We start from the raw sequence: 17,755 nt of genomic DNA on the forward strand, positions 1-17,755 counted from the left end.
AGAAGAGTCCGGTTAGGATTTTACAGCGCTAATAACTCTAAATCGAGCAACTGTGAGCCTCATTGCATTGCAAATGCTTGTTTGTTTTGCTAAAACCTTTGGCGCTGTTTAACGAATCTTCACAAAACTTGTACGCTAATTAGTTTAGCTGCTGTCCGGAAAGTTTCAGAGCAATTTGTCAAGGGGGGGGCTGAGAAAAGTGGGGGTCCCCAAATAACTTTTTTAGAAATTTGGGATAAAATCCACAGAGAATCTGCTGAAAAATAAAATAAAACAAAAAACACAAGTGCGGTCTCCCCTGCTTGTTCTTAATCTTAGCCCCCGGGTTGGCCAGGTCTCAGTGGTATGCTGCTTAAAAGGAGAGGGTGCATGGGGCCCCCCTTGTAGGGCTGTGAAGAGCCCCGGGGACCACCACCTCCCCAGGGCAAGATTTGAAAAAAATATATAGGTGCACCGCGAAGACACTCCCCCTTCAAACCCTCCACCCCGGGCCCAGGGGACCACCACTTCCCCAGGGCTTTTTCAAAAAAAGGAAGGGGGCGCCGCATGGACCTCCCTCCTGGAGCTTTCTGAAGCCTCAGGGACCACTACCTCCCTAGGGCCAACTACTATCTTACAGAAGGGAGGTTGACCACACTGCACCCCTCCCAGGCCATATACGGCCCTTGGGACCACTACCTCCCTGGGACTTTTTCAAAGAAAGGAGGGGGCCACACGGACCTCCCTCCTGGAGTTTTCTGAAGCCTCAGGGACCACCATCTCCCTGGGGTTAAAATTAACGTAAAGGAGGGGGTCCAGCCCCATAGACGACCACCTCCATGGGGCCAATTCCAATTTTACAGAAGGGAGGTTGGCCGCACAGCCCCCCTCACAGGCCCTACACGGCTGCGGGGACCACCAGCTCCCCAGGGCCAAATACTATTTTACAGAAGAGAGGTTGACCGCGCAGCACCCCTCCCGGGCCATATACGGCCCCGGGGACCACCACCTCCCTGGGGCCAGCTCATGCAAAAGAGGGAAGGGAGGTTGTGTGGCCCCTTCCCTTCTGTAAAATAGTAATTGACCCCAGTGAAGTGGTGGTCCCTGGGGCTAGGGGTCTGCACGGATAGTTATAGTTAGTTATTTCAGGTAACTATAACTCATGCCCTAAGGTAACTATAACCAACGCCCTTGCCATGCACTGTTAATTACCCCATGTACTATGTCGGTCATGATATCTTCTGTGGCATCATTGAACTTATCACTTTAACATTTCCTATAAAATTATTACTGAGGAAACTGTGCATGGTGGCTGCGTCAAGTTACAGTTACCTTAGGGCACAAGATATCGGTACTTGAAATAACTACTGAATTTCTATGGTTTTTTACGTTTGAAATGTGAGCCCAACTATAACGTCCCTGTAACCTTTGTTTTTTAAGTGACTATATATATATAAATATATATTAAATTTTACTTACCTCAGATATACTTACCATGTGTGGTAAAAGCATTCAGGGTAAAGGTATTCGTCGTAATATCTCCATGACAATGCAAACAGCTGAGTTGGTTCAGTGGCAGACAGCTATTGAAAAATAACCAACGAAAACAAAGGGAATGGGGTTTAGCGGAGGTACAGAGGCCTTCCTGGGGAAAAAAAGCACTGGGAGGTGGGACAAATACCCCCCTATGCCCATCCCACAAACTAGATTTTAGCATTCCGAGTTAAAATATAAGTCAGTATATCAGTATCTATAGATTCTTCTAGCTGCAGATTCCTTACCTTAGAATATTCCCTAGGCGTCAGCCTGGATCCAGAAATATTTTAGCAATCCCCTTGCACATTGGTAAGTGGCATAATTTGTCTCCATGTGGCATCGTTGGCAGCATACACCACAAAAATTACTTGGACATTGCCTATGTAGGAGCCGCCCAGCACGCTGACCTCAGTTCCTTTCTTTCCATGCCATTAACACAGATCCAAACAACATCCCCCCTGTCGCTTTTTGACTGACTTTATCTAATGATTTGATTAATTCAAACCAGTGGGCCTTTTTCTAATATTTGTGAGTATGTTCCTGAAGAAACCTACTGGTTTCAAACCTTGTGTGACCTGTCACAGACAAATGTCGGTGACAGACCTCCAATTCGTGTGTCTGTGGTGGCTGGAACCAGAAGGCTTGCGCGCTTTGCAGGACCATTAATCCAAAGGCCATTCAAAAGCAGACTATACAGCTTCTGGCCACTCGCCATGCAACTCTGCACTGCTCCGGGTCCTGTTAATAAGGAAGGTTCAGGGTACCACTCTTGGAGTCGCTTGCGCTGGTCATCGTCACAATCCTGGACATCTTCAAGTAAGTCTCCCAAGAAGAAGTCCAAGAATTCAAACCACTCTTTGATTTCTCCATGTCAGTCTCAGTCATCAGACAGCTCATGGGAATAGCACCTCAAATCCAGGCCCTGCCCTCGGGTCGTCCCTGTGGAGTCTGCACCTGACATCTGTCCGCTCCACACTTCAGGGAGTTTCCCACAGCCGAAACAACCCCACTGACCATTAGCCTCATTCTTTGTGGTGAATCCCTCTGAAGTGCCTTTGGGGCCCATGGGATCAGGAGAGACCCCTACAAGGGCTCCCCTCTGCACCAGTCGGACTCTCAAGGTGTGTTCGTGGATCTGAATTAGCCTCAGCCACGACTTCACAACCTCCTCCAGAGACTGTTCCAGTGGTACCATACCTGTTGTGAATCTCGACTCCGATACGAAGCCAGACTAGCATCGCCCGACATGAGCTTCGACACCGACTGGGCCAATATGGCAGAGATGGAGCCCTCTTTTGTAGAAGGGCATTTTGAATTCCTGGACCTTCAGCTGCCCATGATTGAGGTCAAGAACAGTATCTTGGCAGAGATGCTTCAGCTTGTGGTGTCCCCCTCAGAACCTTTACTCCTTATTAATGAAGCCCTCACTGTTATCCTGCTCGGGGCCTGGGCCAAGCCCTGCACATGCACTCCTGTGCACAGGACTATCTCCCACCACCATTGTCCTGATGAGCCAGCCTTCCTCTCCCAGCTTCCCAGCCCTGAAAGCCTGGTGTTCCAGACCTCAAGCTTCAAGATAGGTCCTGGCATGGTCCCTACACTACCACTGGATAGGGATTCCAAGAAGCTGGATACCTTTGGAGAGAGGATTTTATCTTGTACTAGCCTAACACTGCATTCAATGAGTAACACATGTTTATTGGACTGCTATTCCCATATTGTGTGGGATACAGTTGCTGCCTGTGACTCAAAGTAGGCCTGAGCCATACTCTCTCAAGCTTTTGTTGCTGGGAGAGATGCAGTAAAGTTCACCATCACATGTGGATTGGATTTGACCTACTCACTGGGAAGAGTCATTGGTTGCATGGTGGCGCTCCAACGTTACACCTGGCTGAGGACAACTGGCTTTTCAGGGGATGTTCAGGCATTTCGTCATGCATTTTCATGGGGATCCACCCCATTTTGGCGAGATGCCATATTTGGCACTTGAGCATTTTAAAAACAACGGGCCACATCTAAGTCATTGGGGCTCACCCTGGCCCTGCAACAGCCACTTTGCCCCTTAATCCTCTTCCCTTGACTACTGTAGAGGCTAACAGATGTGTCCCTTTCTCCCTAGCCCCCACAGTCAGCAGGCACCACAGTCCTTTTGTGGCCATGAACATGTCTCCCACAAGTCTCATGGGAACTAGAGCCAGAGGTCAAACCAATACATCCATCCGTTCCCCACCCTGGCAGCCGCAACCTCACTGCCTCATACCATCATGAGCACCCTTTTGGTGGCAGGATTTGGCACCACTTATATTAAAAATGGGTGCTTTACATTGTTTGTTGGAAAGGTAGTAGCAGCACCGTACCTTTCCAAAAGAAACTACCACCTTTGCCACCATCCCCGATCAGGAAATGGAGGACCACCTTTCACTCTTGTAACAGGAAGTACAGACTCTTTTGGCCAAAAGAGCCAGCAACAGGGTGCCAACAGCAGAAGTAGATTGTGGTTACTATTTCAGCTAACTTTCTGGTGCTGATGAAGGATTGAGGACTCTGCCATATCCTAGACCTTCAGACTCTAAACTTCTTCCTGAAAAATAAAAATTCAAGATGCTCACCTTGGCTCGGGTACTGTCTGCCCTCAACTCTGATAACTGGATGGTAGCATTGGACCTGTAGGATACCTACTTCCATATCCCTGTCCTCCCTGCCCTAGGCATTAACCTCCGGTTCACGGTAGGCCATGAGCATTATCAGTTTGCTGTGCTCCCTTTTGGCCTTACTAGCACCCCCCAGGTGTTCACCAAGGTGATGACAGTGGTTGCTGCACATCTGCAGAGGTTGGAGGAACCAGTCTGTCCCTGTCTCAAAGACTGGCTGTTGAAGGCAAGATCGCCCCATGCAGTCATCTCCCACCAACAGACAACGGTGAACCTCCTGCACTCACTGAGGATCATTATCAATGTCACCTGACTCCTTCTGAGATGCTCCCTTTCATTAGAGCTGTTCTGAATACAGTGCAGTTTCTGACGTATTCTCTGGAATAATTAGTCCAGGATATTCAGGATATGGTTATGATGTTTTGGCCTCCATCTTGGACTTCGGTAAGACTGACTCTGAGGCTGTTGGGTCTCACAGCTTCCTGCATCCTGCTGTAGAAGCATGCCTGTTGGCAAATGTGGGCTCTGCTGTCGAATATGAAAATCCAGTGGGTGCAGCATCAGGGGGAATCTCTCAGACCTGGTCCCGATATTGGAGGAAACACCAAAAGATCTGCAATGGTATCTCACAGGCCACTATTGAGTCAACATCAAACCTCTCTCTTTTTCACATGTAGAGCTCATAGTGGCAGATGGGTCATTCCTGGATTGAGATAGACATCTGGGAGCGATGGAGATTTGAGGCCTCTGGTCTCTGGAGTAGTCTCAGCTCCACATCAACCTGTTGTAACTGAGAGCGATTCACCTGGCATTGAAAGGAACAGAATTTTCCTGGTGGTTCAATATCTGGCGGGCTCTCTTAATGTTAGGGCAAACAAACTCAGACACCGATGCCTCGTGGATCATGAATGGTGTCTCCATCCAGAGGGTGGTGCAAGGTCTCTTCTCAGATTGGGGAGAACCTTGGTTAGGTGTATTTGCCATTGCTGAGAATGTGCAACGTCAGCAGTTCTGTGAGCTGGAGTTTCCAAGGTGACTCTTTCACAGAGATGCGTTTCAACTTGAGTGGATTTCAAGACTCCTGCACACCTTTCTACTAATGCCACTGTTGTATGAAGTTCTCAAGAAGATTATGAAAGACCGGGCTCAAGTCATATTAGTGGCCCCAGATTAGCCAAGGAGAGTATGGTATCTCCAACTTCTGAGCATGAGCGTCTGTCCTCCGATCAGGCTGCCTGTTGAGAGGATCTCCTGCCGCTGCAACAGGGCAGGGTCCTGCACCCGAACCTGCATACTCTCAATCTACATGCATGGTATTGAGTGGTGAAAGCAGAGGTTATTTTACGTTTCTCTGAAGTATGTGATGTTATTCTGGAAGCCGGGCGTCCTGCCACAAAAGCAATTTACGCCTGCCGATGTGGCAAGTTTGTGGTTTGTTGAACTGCTAAACCTGTTGATCCACTGTCTGTATCTTTGTCTGAAGTTCTGTTGCTTGCCTTATCCCTTGTCCAGGGATAATGCAAACTTTGGTACAGCTTAGGGTACATCAGACTTCTCTTGGTTGCCGATTCAACCCTCCCTGCTTAAGTCACCTGTTGTGACTCGATGCCTGAAAGATTTGCAGCATATGTACCGCCACACCCGTGTGGCTTTCATTATGCCCCAGTGGGATCTTAATTTAGTTCGCATCTTTCTAATGTGTTCACCATTTGAGCCAATGTACAGCTGCCCTCTGAGACTGCTGACAATCAAAACAGTTCCTTGTGGCTATAACATCTGCCAGGAGGGTTAGCGAGTTACAGGCTTGTTCTGTTAATCCTGTCAATCTGTAAATTGTTCCTTAGGATCCATGCCTCCTTCTTACCAAAGATGGTCACATATTTTCATGTCAGGCAGAACATGACACTGCTTACTTTCTCCGACCCCTGCTCCCCCATCAAGGAAGAGGGAAGACTTCATCCTCTGGACCCCAAAACAGCATTTGTCGTTTTACATTATTGTACCAAAGACTTCCAGTTGGATGTTTAACTCTTTGTTGGTTTTGCAGGTGCGAAAAAAGGCAAGGCAGTTCACAAGAGAAACATCTCCAAATGATCTGTCTTTTCTATCAAAATCTGCTATGTCATGGCTAAGAAGCAGCCCACTGAGGGCTTAAGAGCTCAGTCCACCAGAGCCAAAGCTGCAACCACTGTACTAGCTAGAGAACTCCCAGGTCTGGACATCTGTCAGGCAGCTACATGGGCATGGCGGCACATATTTGCCAAACATTACTGCCTAAGACAATCGGGTCTGGTATGCTGGACATTTCATCCATTCTGTCCCCCAGGACTTCTTAGTGTAACACAGCACACAGACCCACCTCCAGGGAGAGATCGCTTCGATATATATTCTAAGGTAAGGAATCTATGACTAGAAGTCTCTATCAGATAAACAAGTTACTTGCTGTTAATAACACCTTATCTGGTAGAGACTATTTAGCTGCAGATTCCTTACTGGCCCTCCCATCCTTCCTGTTTTGCAAACTGTATACCTCACACTGAAGAGGTCCTTCAGTACCGTACCTTGGCACACTGGTCATTCCACCTCAGTTTGGTTCTGTGTTTCTGGTGCAGGAAGAATGATTATGAACTGTGGTCAGTGCGCAGGGATGGATATAGGCACCATGCATGTCATTCCTGGCGCAGATTATGCAAACGATGCAATGACAAGCCAAACAAAGCCACCAACCGGCACGTAAGGGGATTACTCAAATATTTCCGAATCCAGTCTGACGCCTCGGGAATATTCTAAAATAAGAAATCTGCTGCTACATAGAGCCTCTACCAGATAATGTGTTACCAAAGGTAACTTGTTTGTTTTCCCACTTAAAATGAACATGTGACCACATTTAGAGGATCAGTTTTATTTCAGCCGCTCTACATTCAACCACCGGTACCATTAATGGTGATTTACTTTGTGTCTGTTTGTACATAAAAAAACTTTTATCTCTTTCATTTTGCAGGAGGTGCACAGAAATGAACTAGAAGAATTGAGGAAAGCAGGACATGAAGCCCTGGCCATCATTGTGGAAGAATTCAAGGTAAGAATCTAAGCAGGCAATGGAATGTGTCAAATGCATTTTAAGTGCACATGTGCAAAACAGTAAACAGGATATTACAGTCTCGGATCATTATTCTACAGCAGTGTATCATACCCTTCATCACTCCCTGACCGGAGCTGTCATGACAAATATCATGCTTGATATCCCATTCCAAAAGTGCGCTTCATTGTAATCCTTGCATACCTCCTGCTAGGAAGTCTGATAACTAAATCATGTGTGACTATTAGCTCCCATACCAGGTCCACGACCACTTACAGATTCTAACAGTTTGCACCGTTTTTGTGAGAATTTGATTCTCATACCATTAGTGGTTAATGTTTTATGCATTTTTTTCAATTCACTTTGTTGAGTTTAGCCAAGTAGCATTTTTTGCACATCGATTATTTTTACACTGATACACTTTGTAGAGTTTTATCAAAAGGCCAGTTTGAAAATCCTTCACATTTGTACAGATGCCCTTTATTGGTTTTAATCGACTAACCACTTTGCACATCGATTATGTTTGCACGGGTGCATCAAGCACTTTTCCCTGCTATTTATGAATCATGATTGTTAATTCTAATGATACATTTCAAGTGGGTGTTGACCATGTGCCCTTTGAAATAGATCTTTGCACAGGACTGCTATTAAAGCACTTTATTTAAAAAATGTATGCATACATTCATCCATCCATCCATTCATTCAGTAGTTTACAGGTCTATTGTTCAGTGGAAACCTGAATATAACTAGAAGTAACTTTCAAACCATCCGAATTCCACTCGTTTCTTTTTTCTACAAAATAAATGTGTGCAAAAATATTTTATTTATAGGAACTTGCTATTGAACCAGATTTCAGAAAATTAGGCGGCTATTTTTTTAAAGTAAGATTTAAAAACACAGGGATGTATTAAATATAAACTAACTACTACCAGTATCAGTGCAAATTCGATACCTATATATATTTATAAAATTCTGCTATTATTTTGTATGGCCCAGTGTGTAAAAGCATTTTGCGGTTACAACCATTTGATTTGCAAAATCATAGGGTTTACAACTCCAAAATTGCATTGTGCTTAGTACTCAACCCATTTTGCAATTTGAAAAAACCTTTCTTAATTGAAAAAATAGTTTTGCGACTCATTCTAAACCGCAGAGTAGTGTGCAAGGGGCAACCCCTCTAAGTTGTGATTTTCACAGTAAGATGTATCCGTGGTTAGGACAATAATTGCAGTCGTAAACCATTGAAAAAGTACCAACACCTCAAAGGATGTTGTAACTCATTAGCAAATAGGAAGCTGCCCACGTTGGTCAGCTTCACTTTGGGATTCTTGTCAGGCATTCTCGGGGAGCAGGCAATGGTCCCTACTATTTGCTCCCCTTGATGTCTTCCTGTACGGGAAACCCTTTGTTCAAAATTCAGCACAGTGCCTTCAAAGAACATGGTCTGCTGTTCCTCACAGGCTTCCATCCCTTGGTTTTTAGCCAATCACAGTGACCTTAATTAACAAACTGCCTATTTAACTTCGTTAAGCAGGCCATTCTACAATTCCATGTAAGCGTGAATTTTGTGATGCAATATGTTAGTACCTATGTCATATTACAAAATTACTCACACGTCCAAAAAAGTCAGTACACCATTTGTGCTCACAATTTCTGACCTGTCTCTTAGGACATTAGGCCCTTCTTTCTGTACAGGCAGTGAAGGGTTTCCCAAACTCAAAGACTTAAATTTGAGGTCATAACATATAGCAACCAGGCTAACCAAAAAAAAACTTTTCCAGGAGAGTTCAACAATCAAAGTTAGTATTACGTTTGTAACAGAACTGTTTGACTTAAATTTATGTGTGTCTAATAATGTTCTACATCTCTGTCTTAACTTTCAGGATATAGCTTGTGACCACAGCTATACCCCTTTAAGCTATGGCTTCAAAGTGCAATAGTTGTTTGACTACATGTACGTATGTGGTGTTTCTATGGTGTAACCTAGTCATAAGGCACCATAGCCTTATACATGGTCAAAGACAAGCACGAAATCAACAAGACAGATGAAAAGTACTAGAAGAAAAATGTGTGGAATGGTATGCATTGTGGTGTAGTTTTCAATAAAGAGTTGCATTTTCAACTTTTTACTAAATTGGAGGAGCATTGAAGCAGACCTGAGGGATAAGCGGATGTTGGCCAAGGTCCTGGGAGCTTAGATGGAAAAGACCTGTTGCCTTCTTTTCTGCAATTTGTAGCCCACAGACTAATGGTATCCTGGCTGTGGTTTTTCAGAGAATTACTAGAGATAGAGAGCTTGTCAATAAAATTAGTGGGGATGCTGGTCCTGATGGTTTCTTAAATGGTGATTCTGATTTTTATGAATGTGCTGGCCTGCAAGGAGAGCCAATGAGGTTCCATCTGAAAGGAGGTGATGTGATCATATTACCTCAAGTGCTGTATGAGACATACTGCTTCATATAAGATGCCCTTAAGGGGTGATAGTGGGGATTCTGGGTGCCCATGGAGCACAGCTCTACCACCATCCAGAACTTGTACGAGGCTGTTTTGATGCCCATGGTGAATCCAAGCGACTTGGCATTCAGTGAAAAGTGGAGTTCAAAGCTGTCAAGATTCATCTCACTGAACTAGGTTTGAACAGTGTCTTGTTTGTTATTTTGTTTGCAAATAACAAGAATTATGTTTAAAGAAATGAGCTTCAGTTTGGCGCTAGGCATCAAGGTCTGAATGATGTGCAGGCAGTGTTTGAGGCACTAGATGTCCAGAGAGAGGAGACTTTCAAGCAGAGTTGTGTGTCATTGGCATACTGATAAATCTTGAAATGGTTATCCGTGGTTAGATCACCAGACTGCTCTATGTAGAGGTTAAAGATGATAGTGAACAGTAATGAACCCCTGAAGGGATCCAATGGTGACAGGGGTCTTTAGGGACCTGGTGGTATCTTTTGCCCCATGTGAACAAACCGGTGTGGTTTGAAATGTAGGAGAATTCTGTGAAAGGCATTGCTCCAGGGTACACATGAGGGTGGCATAGTTGACTGCTGAGAGGTCCAGCAATAGGAGGATTTTTCTATCAATATTATGGAAGCCACAGAAAAAAAGCTTTATAAGCATTACTGAGAGAGGGGCATTGTTTCCACTTAAATGTTGATTTTCTTGAGTGCAGGTTTTGAATGGGCTGAAGATGCGTGCTTTCAATGAATAAGCGGGATTGTGTAGTGTTTTTTTGCCTTGTGGGAAACCTTATACCTAATACAGCTGGACTGAGTTGGTTATCGTGACAGGTTAATGATAAAGGCTATGGACTTGATCTGTTTAGTATGAGAAGTAATGAAAAATGCAGTAGGTTTGATTGATTTGTTATGGAAGGCACTTGTTAAAGCCAGTAAACTTTAAGGGTGGACTTTCCTCACACAGTGCTAAGGCTTGTAGACTACTGGTATTTTGCTACATGGACTCTCACAAATTACCATAGTGATTGATGTTTGTTTCCTCTGTGACAATCTCTTGAGGTAAAAGATTTGCACTTTGAGAATCCTTGTTCTGCTGTTTTTGTATATTGTTTTGCTACCTATGATTTTGAACATGTTTGCAAGTTATGACTGTTTACCGATAGGTGTCTTCTGGGAAAGCATATGTGAAATACAGTAGGCCTGTGTTGATTATGGTGCCAAACCCTTATTTGTTATGAAAACTTACAGTGAAAGCATTAGGCCTGTCTGAGTTATTGTGAGAATCACATGTAAATGTAGATCTTTTAAGGTTTACTACACTGTGTTAAAGCCTCTGGACAGGTATTTTGGTAAATGAAATCTTACAGTTGAACAATAGACCCTTCAGGCAACCTTTGTTGTGATGGGCTGAGTCCTGAGCAAATAAGGTGTCAGGTGGTCATGGAGAGGTGGTGCAGAGCCTGGCCACAGACGAGGTCTTGCAACCAAACCCCCACTGCGCTTCGCAAAGGCAAGGCGCAGTGAGAGTTGGCCACAGGGCCTGCACATAGGGCCAACCCACTGCCCAAATATTATTGTATGTTGGACGCAGCGTCTGGGTGACACCAGGCTTTGCAGACAGCCTCCTGCTCTCTATATCCAAAATGTGAAGTATACAAAAAGTAGTGGATAGAATGCTTGAATTAATCTCAGCCCATGTTAATTACTTGGGCCGCATCCCAGTCCATTGTTATTATGCACACCATGCCCCCTCAGTTTCTACATTTTAATATATACATAGTCTTTGCATAGTGTGGTTGACCCCTTGTAGAGGGGTGAATGTAGACCTTGGTCACAGGATAAGCCTTGTGTCAAACATATCCGACTTATAGCTGAAAATTGTGGGCATTGGATGTTTGATGCTTGTGAAGGGTTGTATGCAGACCCTTGCCAGTGCCTAGGCACTGAGTCCAAGCCCTGATGAGGATTTGAAGAAGGGTCTGGCTGAAGACAAAGACTAAGATGTCATGTCTGATGGTTACAGTGATGCCAATTAACATGTTATGAGTGAAATATTATGTGACGTCATAAGCAATGCATGATCGCTGTGCAAGTTATAGTTAGTTTACTAAATTATAATTGCTGTATTTGAATGATTTTTGTTTTTTTAGCACTATATTGTGCCCCATTTGAACACATAACTATAATGTCACTTTAATCGTTGTCTTTTTCAGTGAATGTCTGGATTTTGTGTAACATATTTTACAGTTAGGTTCTTCGCACCTCACCTAACTATAACAACACTCTAAAGTTTGTGTTTTTTTCAGAAAATATGTATAGGGAGCTGTTAAGTGACTTAGAAGATCGGTAAAATGATTAAACTGAGCTGGAAAGGAGATGATATACATTGGCAGATGTCTCTCTCTTAAATATTTGTGACCCCGATAAAAATACATTATGGTGGTCATTATGACATTGACGGTGAGTGATAAAGTGGCGGTAATTACCACCAAATTATGACCTTGGGGATGATAACTCCCATGGAGAGCCAGTGTACCACACCAACTGCCAGGGTGTAAACACCACTCACCACAGCGGTAGCCATTAACAGCCAGGCGGAAGACAAGGTACCACCCACCATATTATGACATAGCACACTGCCAGGGTTTCCGGGGCAGTACCAACGCCATCAAAACCCTGGCGGAAACAGAACACATAAGACGAAAGACTCACTCTCGGAGATACAGAGAAGATCAAGGCCGCCATGGAACCGGAACGTCACGTCTTCCCGAAGCTCTTTTATGCCATGCTCCACCTGGATCACCAACGCCGGTGAGTGCCGCCGCCTCACACAAACAACAGACACCATACACACAACAGCTACAGAGGAAAAACAATGTCACAGGAAACGCGCCATAATAATGCAAGGACTACAGCATTCCAGAACTGAAAGTGTAATTGGATGAAAACAGCCACCATATTGTCCATGTAACAAAATACACGAGTCACTGTGCAGAAAGGGCCAGTGGCCAGTCCAAAGTACAAAAGGCCCACATGGACACAGCCCAAGCCCCAACTCTTTCCCTGACGTAATCCGCACTACACTGTGTAGGGGCATCATGGTGGGAATGGCCAGGCACCTCAGGGGGAAGGGGCACTGCAGCTGAAGTAGGGAACTTGCCCACTGCTTCTGGAGGGGGCTCCATGCCCTTTTTCCTATGCTGGGGAGTGCAAGGTCACAGTCTCTGAAGTGGGGAACTTGCCCACTGGTTCTGGAGAGGGCTCCATGCCCTTTTTCCTATGCTGGGGAGTGCAAGGTCACAGTCTCTGAGGTGGGGAACTTGCCCACTGGTTCTGGAGGGGGGCTCCTTGTACAACAGTCCCTGGGGGTGGCCTACATGCCCACTATTGAAGGCTGCTGTGTCCCAGCCTGAGGTGAGGGGCTGCTGTGTTCCAGCCTGATGTGAGGGGCTGCTGTGTTCCAGCCTGATGTGAGGGGCTGCTGTGTCCCAGCCTGATGTGAGGGGCTGCTGTGTCCCAGCCTGAGGTGGGATCACCTTGACCACTGCTGTTGCGGGGGGGAGGGCTCTTGCCCCTCTTAGTTGGTGGAGTGGGATCCTTCCCTTTCCTCAGTGGTGGAGGGGGATCCTTCCCTTTCCTCAGTGGTGGAGTGGGATCCTTCCCTTTCCTGGCTGGTGGAGTGGGATCCTTCCCTTTCCTGGGCGGTGGAGTGGGATCCTCCCTCTCTTGGGTGGTGGAGTGGGATCCTTCCCTCTCTTGCCTCCACGACTAGGAGGTGCCTCCACTGTCCCCATGGACTGTTTGGCTGAGGTGCTGGGCTGGGTTGTTGGGACCCTGCTCTTACGGGCAGGACGTTGGGGGGTGGAGAGGGAGGGAAGAGATCAAGTTGGGCAAGGAAAAGCTTTTTAGGGACGGTGGGGCGGGATGAGGGAGGAGGGAATGGGAGTGGAGGTTGAGGGAGTGTTTGTCAGAGGTGTATGTCTGCTAGACTTGGGTGCAGGTATATGGACAGTGTGTTGATGTGAGGTGGATGGCTGTTGGGTGTCTGTGTACGTGCTTTTGAGTATCTTAGGAGGTGGGGGGGCAGACGGTGGGAGAGGACAGAGGGGACTCGTGGATGTATGTTTTGGAGGTGTCTGCAAGTGAGGTGTGTGTGCTGGTTGGTGTGGTGATGGTGTGATGGCTGTTGATGCAGTGCAGCAGGTGTGAGTGTGGCTGTGACAGTGAGGGAGGAGGAGGAGAAGGAGGGGAGACAGTGGAGGCAGTGGATGTTGTTGTGTGTGCAACTGTCTGTTGTTTGTGAGTGCTTGTGGCCTGAAGTGTGCTGCCTGTGTTTGTCTATGCCACTCTTGTGTGATGTTTTGTGTGCATGCTTGTCTGTATGTGTGCATGGGATGGGCTGGGTTTGAGGCGATTGGGACTGGGAGGTGGTAGTTGGAGGGGGAACGGTGGGAACAGAGAGGAGGCCAGAGCCTGGAACGATCTCTGTTGGGCCGCCAATACACTGTGAATGACCTCCAGGAATGCATTGCATTGCTGCATCTGGGATGCCAGCCTCTGGATGGCATTCACAATGGTTGACTGCCCTACAGAGATGGTTCTCAGCAGATCAATAGCCTCCTCACTGAGGGCAGCAGGGCTCACTGGGGCAGGGCCTGAGGTGCCTGGGGCAAAGGAGATGCCCACCCTCCTGGGTGAGCGGGCACCCCCTGGGTGAGCGGGCACGGGCAACTCTGTGAGGGGCTACTGGGTGGGTGGTGTTGGTACTGGGGAGGCGGCTGTAGCTGGGGTGGTTACACAGGTGTCCGCCACCACCAGGGAGCTTCCATCGGGGAGGTATTAGAATCGGTGTTGTCACCTCCTGGGACTGCCGTGGTGCTCCCCTCGCACTCCGTCCCACTGGTCCCCTCGGCGTCGGTGGACTCTGCCTCCTGGGTCCTGTGTGATGCAGCTCCCTCTGTCGCCGGTGCCCCTGCTCCTGCGCCAGATGATGCTAATGCACACATGGACAGTATGACAGAAGAAAAAAGGGGGGTAGAGAGAAATGGAGCGCTTGGTCAATTACAGCATCAACACCACAGATGGCATACACATTGCTGTCACCTTCAGGGATCAGGATTGTGTCCCATGCATCGCAGTGGCATTACATTGGCTAGGTACCACAGCAAGATGAGAGCCAAACACTGCCAATTGCAGCCCTACTGGGACCCCCCATGCCCTGTCTGACTTGGTATGCAACCTAGCTATGTTACCAGATTTAGCAATACACCCATTACCCTTGAGCTTAATCACGCTGCGTTCTCTGAGCAGGCATCAAGGGGCACCCAGTAACTGACAGCCACCACCAGGTTCAAATGCCATCTACCAATCATAGTTGTAACGCACACTGTACTCATCCCCTTTTGGCTGCTGTGATGCCCTCAAGCACCCATCCAGCTCTGGGTAGGCCACCGCCAGTATGCAGGCCATCAGGGGGGTCAGGTTCCGATGGGCACCCCGCCCTCGTTGGAAGGCCATCCCCAGCTGTGCCTCCGCGGTCTGCCAGGCCCAGCGTCTCAGGTCTTCCCACCTCTTCCTACAGTGGGTACTCCACCTGCTGTAGACCCCCAGGGTCCGCACGACCTTGGCGATGGCACGCCATAATCCCTTCTTCTGATGGGCGCGACCTGCAGAGGAAACAGACATGAGGACACCACTACACATACAATCCAGCATGTCACACAGATGGCCTACAAATCCCCTTCCATCCCCATTGGTGCACACATTACACAGCGCCCACCATGTACATTACCACCAGACATACGACCCCCCAAAATGACACGATGCTTGCACACACATCTCCATGCAACCCTGTCACATGCCTCGTGCCCAAGGTGTACTCACCTGTTGGCTTGGAAGCCCATACAGCTGCCCATACTGTGGTAGGACCCCATTCACCAAACGCTTCAACTCCTCCAAAGTGAAGGCAGGGACCCTTTCCCCGGTCACACAGGCCATGGCAGGATCCAGACACAGGTCACAGCAGCACACGCAGCTGGAAACTCAGGAATCGAGTGAGGTTATGCACAGAAAATGGCAGTCACGTCCGCGGCGGTTTACATCTTTACTGCTGCCGGTAATCCCCATTGGCCACTGTACTCCATGGAGCCCCTTGTTATCCAGTGAGGACTAGCACAGCGGTGCAAGGCCGCCTTCCGCCATGATGCGCAAAGCCGGCGGAGTTACCTTACTTCCACTTGTCCCTACATACAGTACAGGTGGTTGACATTTTATGATGGTGGACAATATTCAGATAATCGAGAACTGCATCATTCCCATTTTTTGCACATACATTGCCATTTCCAATGTCCCATCATGTTCCTGCTCTGTGTACACTGAGGTGGTGGATCCATTGTTTAAATTGTGACAGCCTACTCACTCCTGTGTCCCTTAGATACCTACCACTGCAGAGGAATCGGAGGACGAGACAAGCCCCCGTGTACAGACCCCTTGTGGACTTGACTACACTAGAGGAGAGGCATATAATACTCACCTAGAGCCTGGACAGGGCACAATCAAAGAGCTATGTGCTCAGTTGGAGCCTGATATGATATCAGCGATCCGTCATCCCACTGGGATCCCCCCCCCTCTAGTGCAGATTCCATCAGTGCTCCATTTCCTGGCAACTGGTTCATTCCAAGTGACTGTGGGCTTAGCAGCAGGAATGTCACAGCCAATGTTCTCAATCGTGCTAGCAAGGGTTTTGTGTGCCCTGGTGAAACACATTTGCAGCTACCTTGCTTTTCCCCAGGTGGAAGATTTGGCCACTGTGAAGGCAGGATTTTATGCAATGGGACATATATCCAACACTGTTAGGGCGATTACACATGTTGCGTTTGTCTGGGTCGCAGGGAACGTTTGCGGGGTGGTTCACCTTCTGCAGGAGGAGGGGTGCTGGTGGCCTGTGGGTCCTGTGGCAGGGCCTCCTGCCCACCATCTGCAGCGGAAGTGGTGGGCTGGTCAGTAGACTGGCTAGTGGTAGGGGCCCGCTGGTGTGCCGTCCATTCCCTCATGATGTTGGCCATATCTGCCAGCACCCCTGCTATGTAGACCATGGTGGTGTTGAGGGCCTGCAAATCCTCCATGATCTCCTGATGGTGTACCTCCTGCAGCCGCTTATTCTCCTGCATGTTGGTAAGGATCTGGCCCATTTGTCCTGGGATTGTTGGTAAGCCCCCAGGACATTGGTGAGTGCCTCCTTGATTGTCGATTCCCCAGGGCTGTCCTCCCCCGGCGCACAGCGGTCCTACCAGTGTCCCTGTTCCTCTGTGCCTCTGTCCCCTGAACGGTGTGCCCACTGACCCCCAGGTCCCTGATTGTGTTGGGGTGATGTGTGGACTGGGGTCCCTCTACAGGTGGGCACACTGTTGATTGACGTGTCCTGGGGACAGAGGTGTGGGGACATTGGTTGGGTGCTGTGGTGTTGGATACTGATGGGGGAGGCTCTGTGGTGGACTGAGTGGGCTGGGGTGGCCGACTGACCAGTGGTCCCTGATGGGCTAGGTAGTTCATCCAGATCCTGAAGTTCAGAGTTACTGTCATCACTGGGGGTGTCTTCTGTTGGGGGACTGGTTAGTCGTGGCACCTCCTCTCTGCTGAGATTGGCTGGGGCACCTGTGGGGATGTAAGTGATGTATTATACTTCATGTCTGTGACATGTTGTACAACCCTTGCTTCCCCTCTATTGTTGCTGTTGCCCTGCCAACTTTGTTTGTGTATGGTGATGAATTGTGTGCTTGTTAGTTCTCCATGCTGTGCATGCTTTAGTGATGGGTGTCTATGCAGGGCTGGGAGGGCTGTCCATGCATTTGTATGGCATGCAGGGCTTGGCATTGGGGTTAGTCATATGTGTAGGTGCAGTGTGTGGGGTGGAGTGGAGTGATGAGGGTGAGGGGGTGAGATGGCATGCAGGTGTAGGGGGTGATAATTAGTAAATATTGACTCACCAGTGTCTAGTCTTCTGGCTATTCCATTGAGTCCCTCAGGATGCAGTGTTGCTAAGATTTGCTCCTCACATGC

The 17,755-nt window shown here is 47.7% G+C and overlaps 1 protein-coding gene across 1 annotated transcript in view; it reads left to right on the forward strand.

Moving 5' to 3' along the window:
* CCDC91 (coiled-coil domain containing 91) overlaps window positions 1–17,755 on the forward strand; it is a 1,353,016-nt gene that overhangs the window by 633,075 nt on the left and 702,186 nt on the right. Inside the window, exon 7 of the mRNA XM_069228181.1 lies at window positions 7,168–7,245. Within this exon, the coding sequence (XP_069084282.1) occupies window positions 7,168–7,245 (78 nt within the window). The remainder of the gene's footprint in view (window positions 1–7,167; window positions 7,246–17,755) is intronic.

This window comes from Pleurodeles waltl, chromosome 4_1 (assembly GCF_031143425.1).
Source record: "Pleurodeles waltl isolate 20211129_DDA chromosome 4_1, aPleWal1.hap1.20221129, whole genome shotgun sequence".
NCBI lineage: Eukaryota > Metazoa > Chordata > Amphibia > Caudata > Salamandridae > Pleurodeles > Pleurodeles waltl.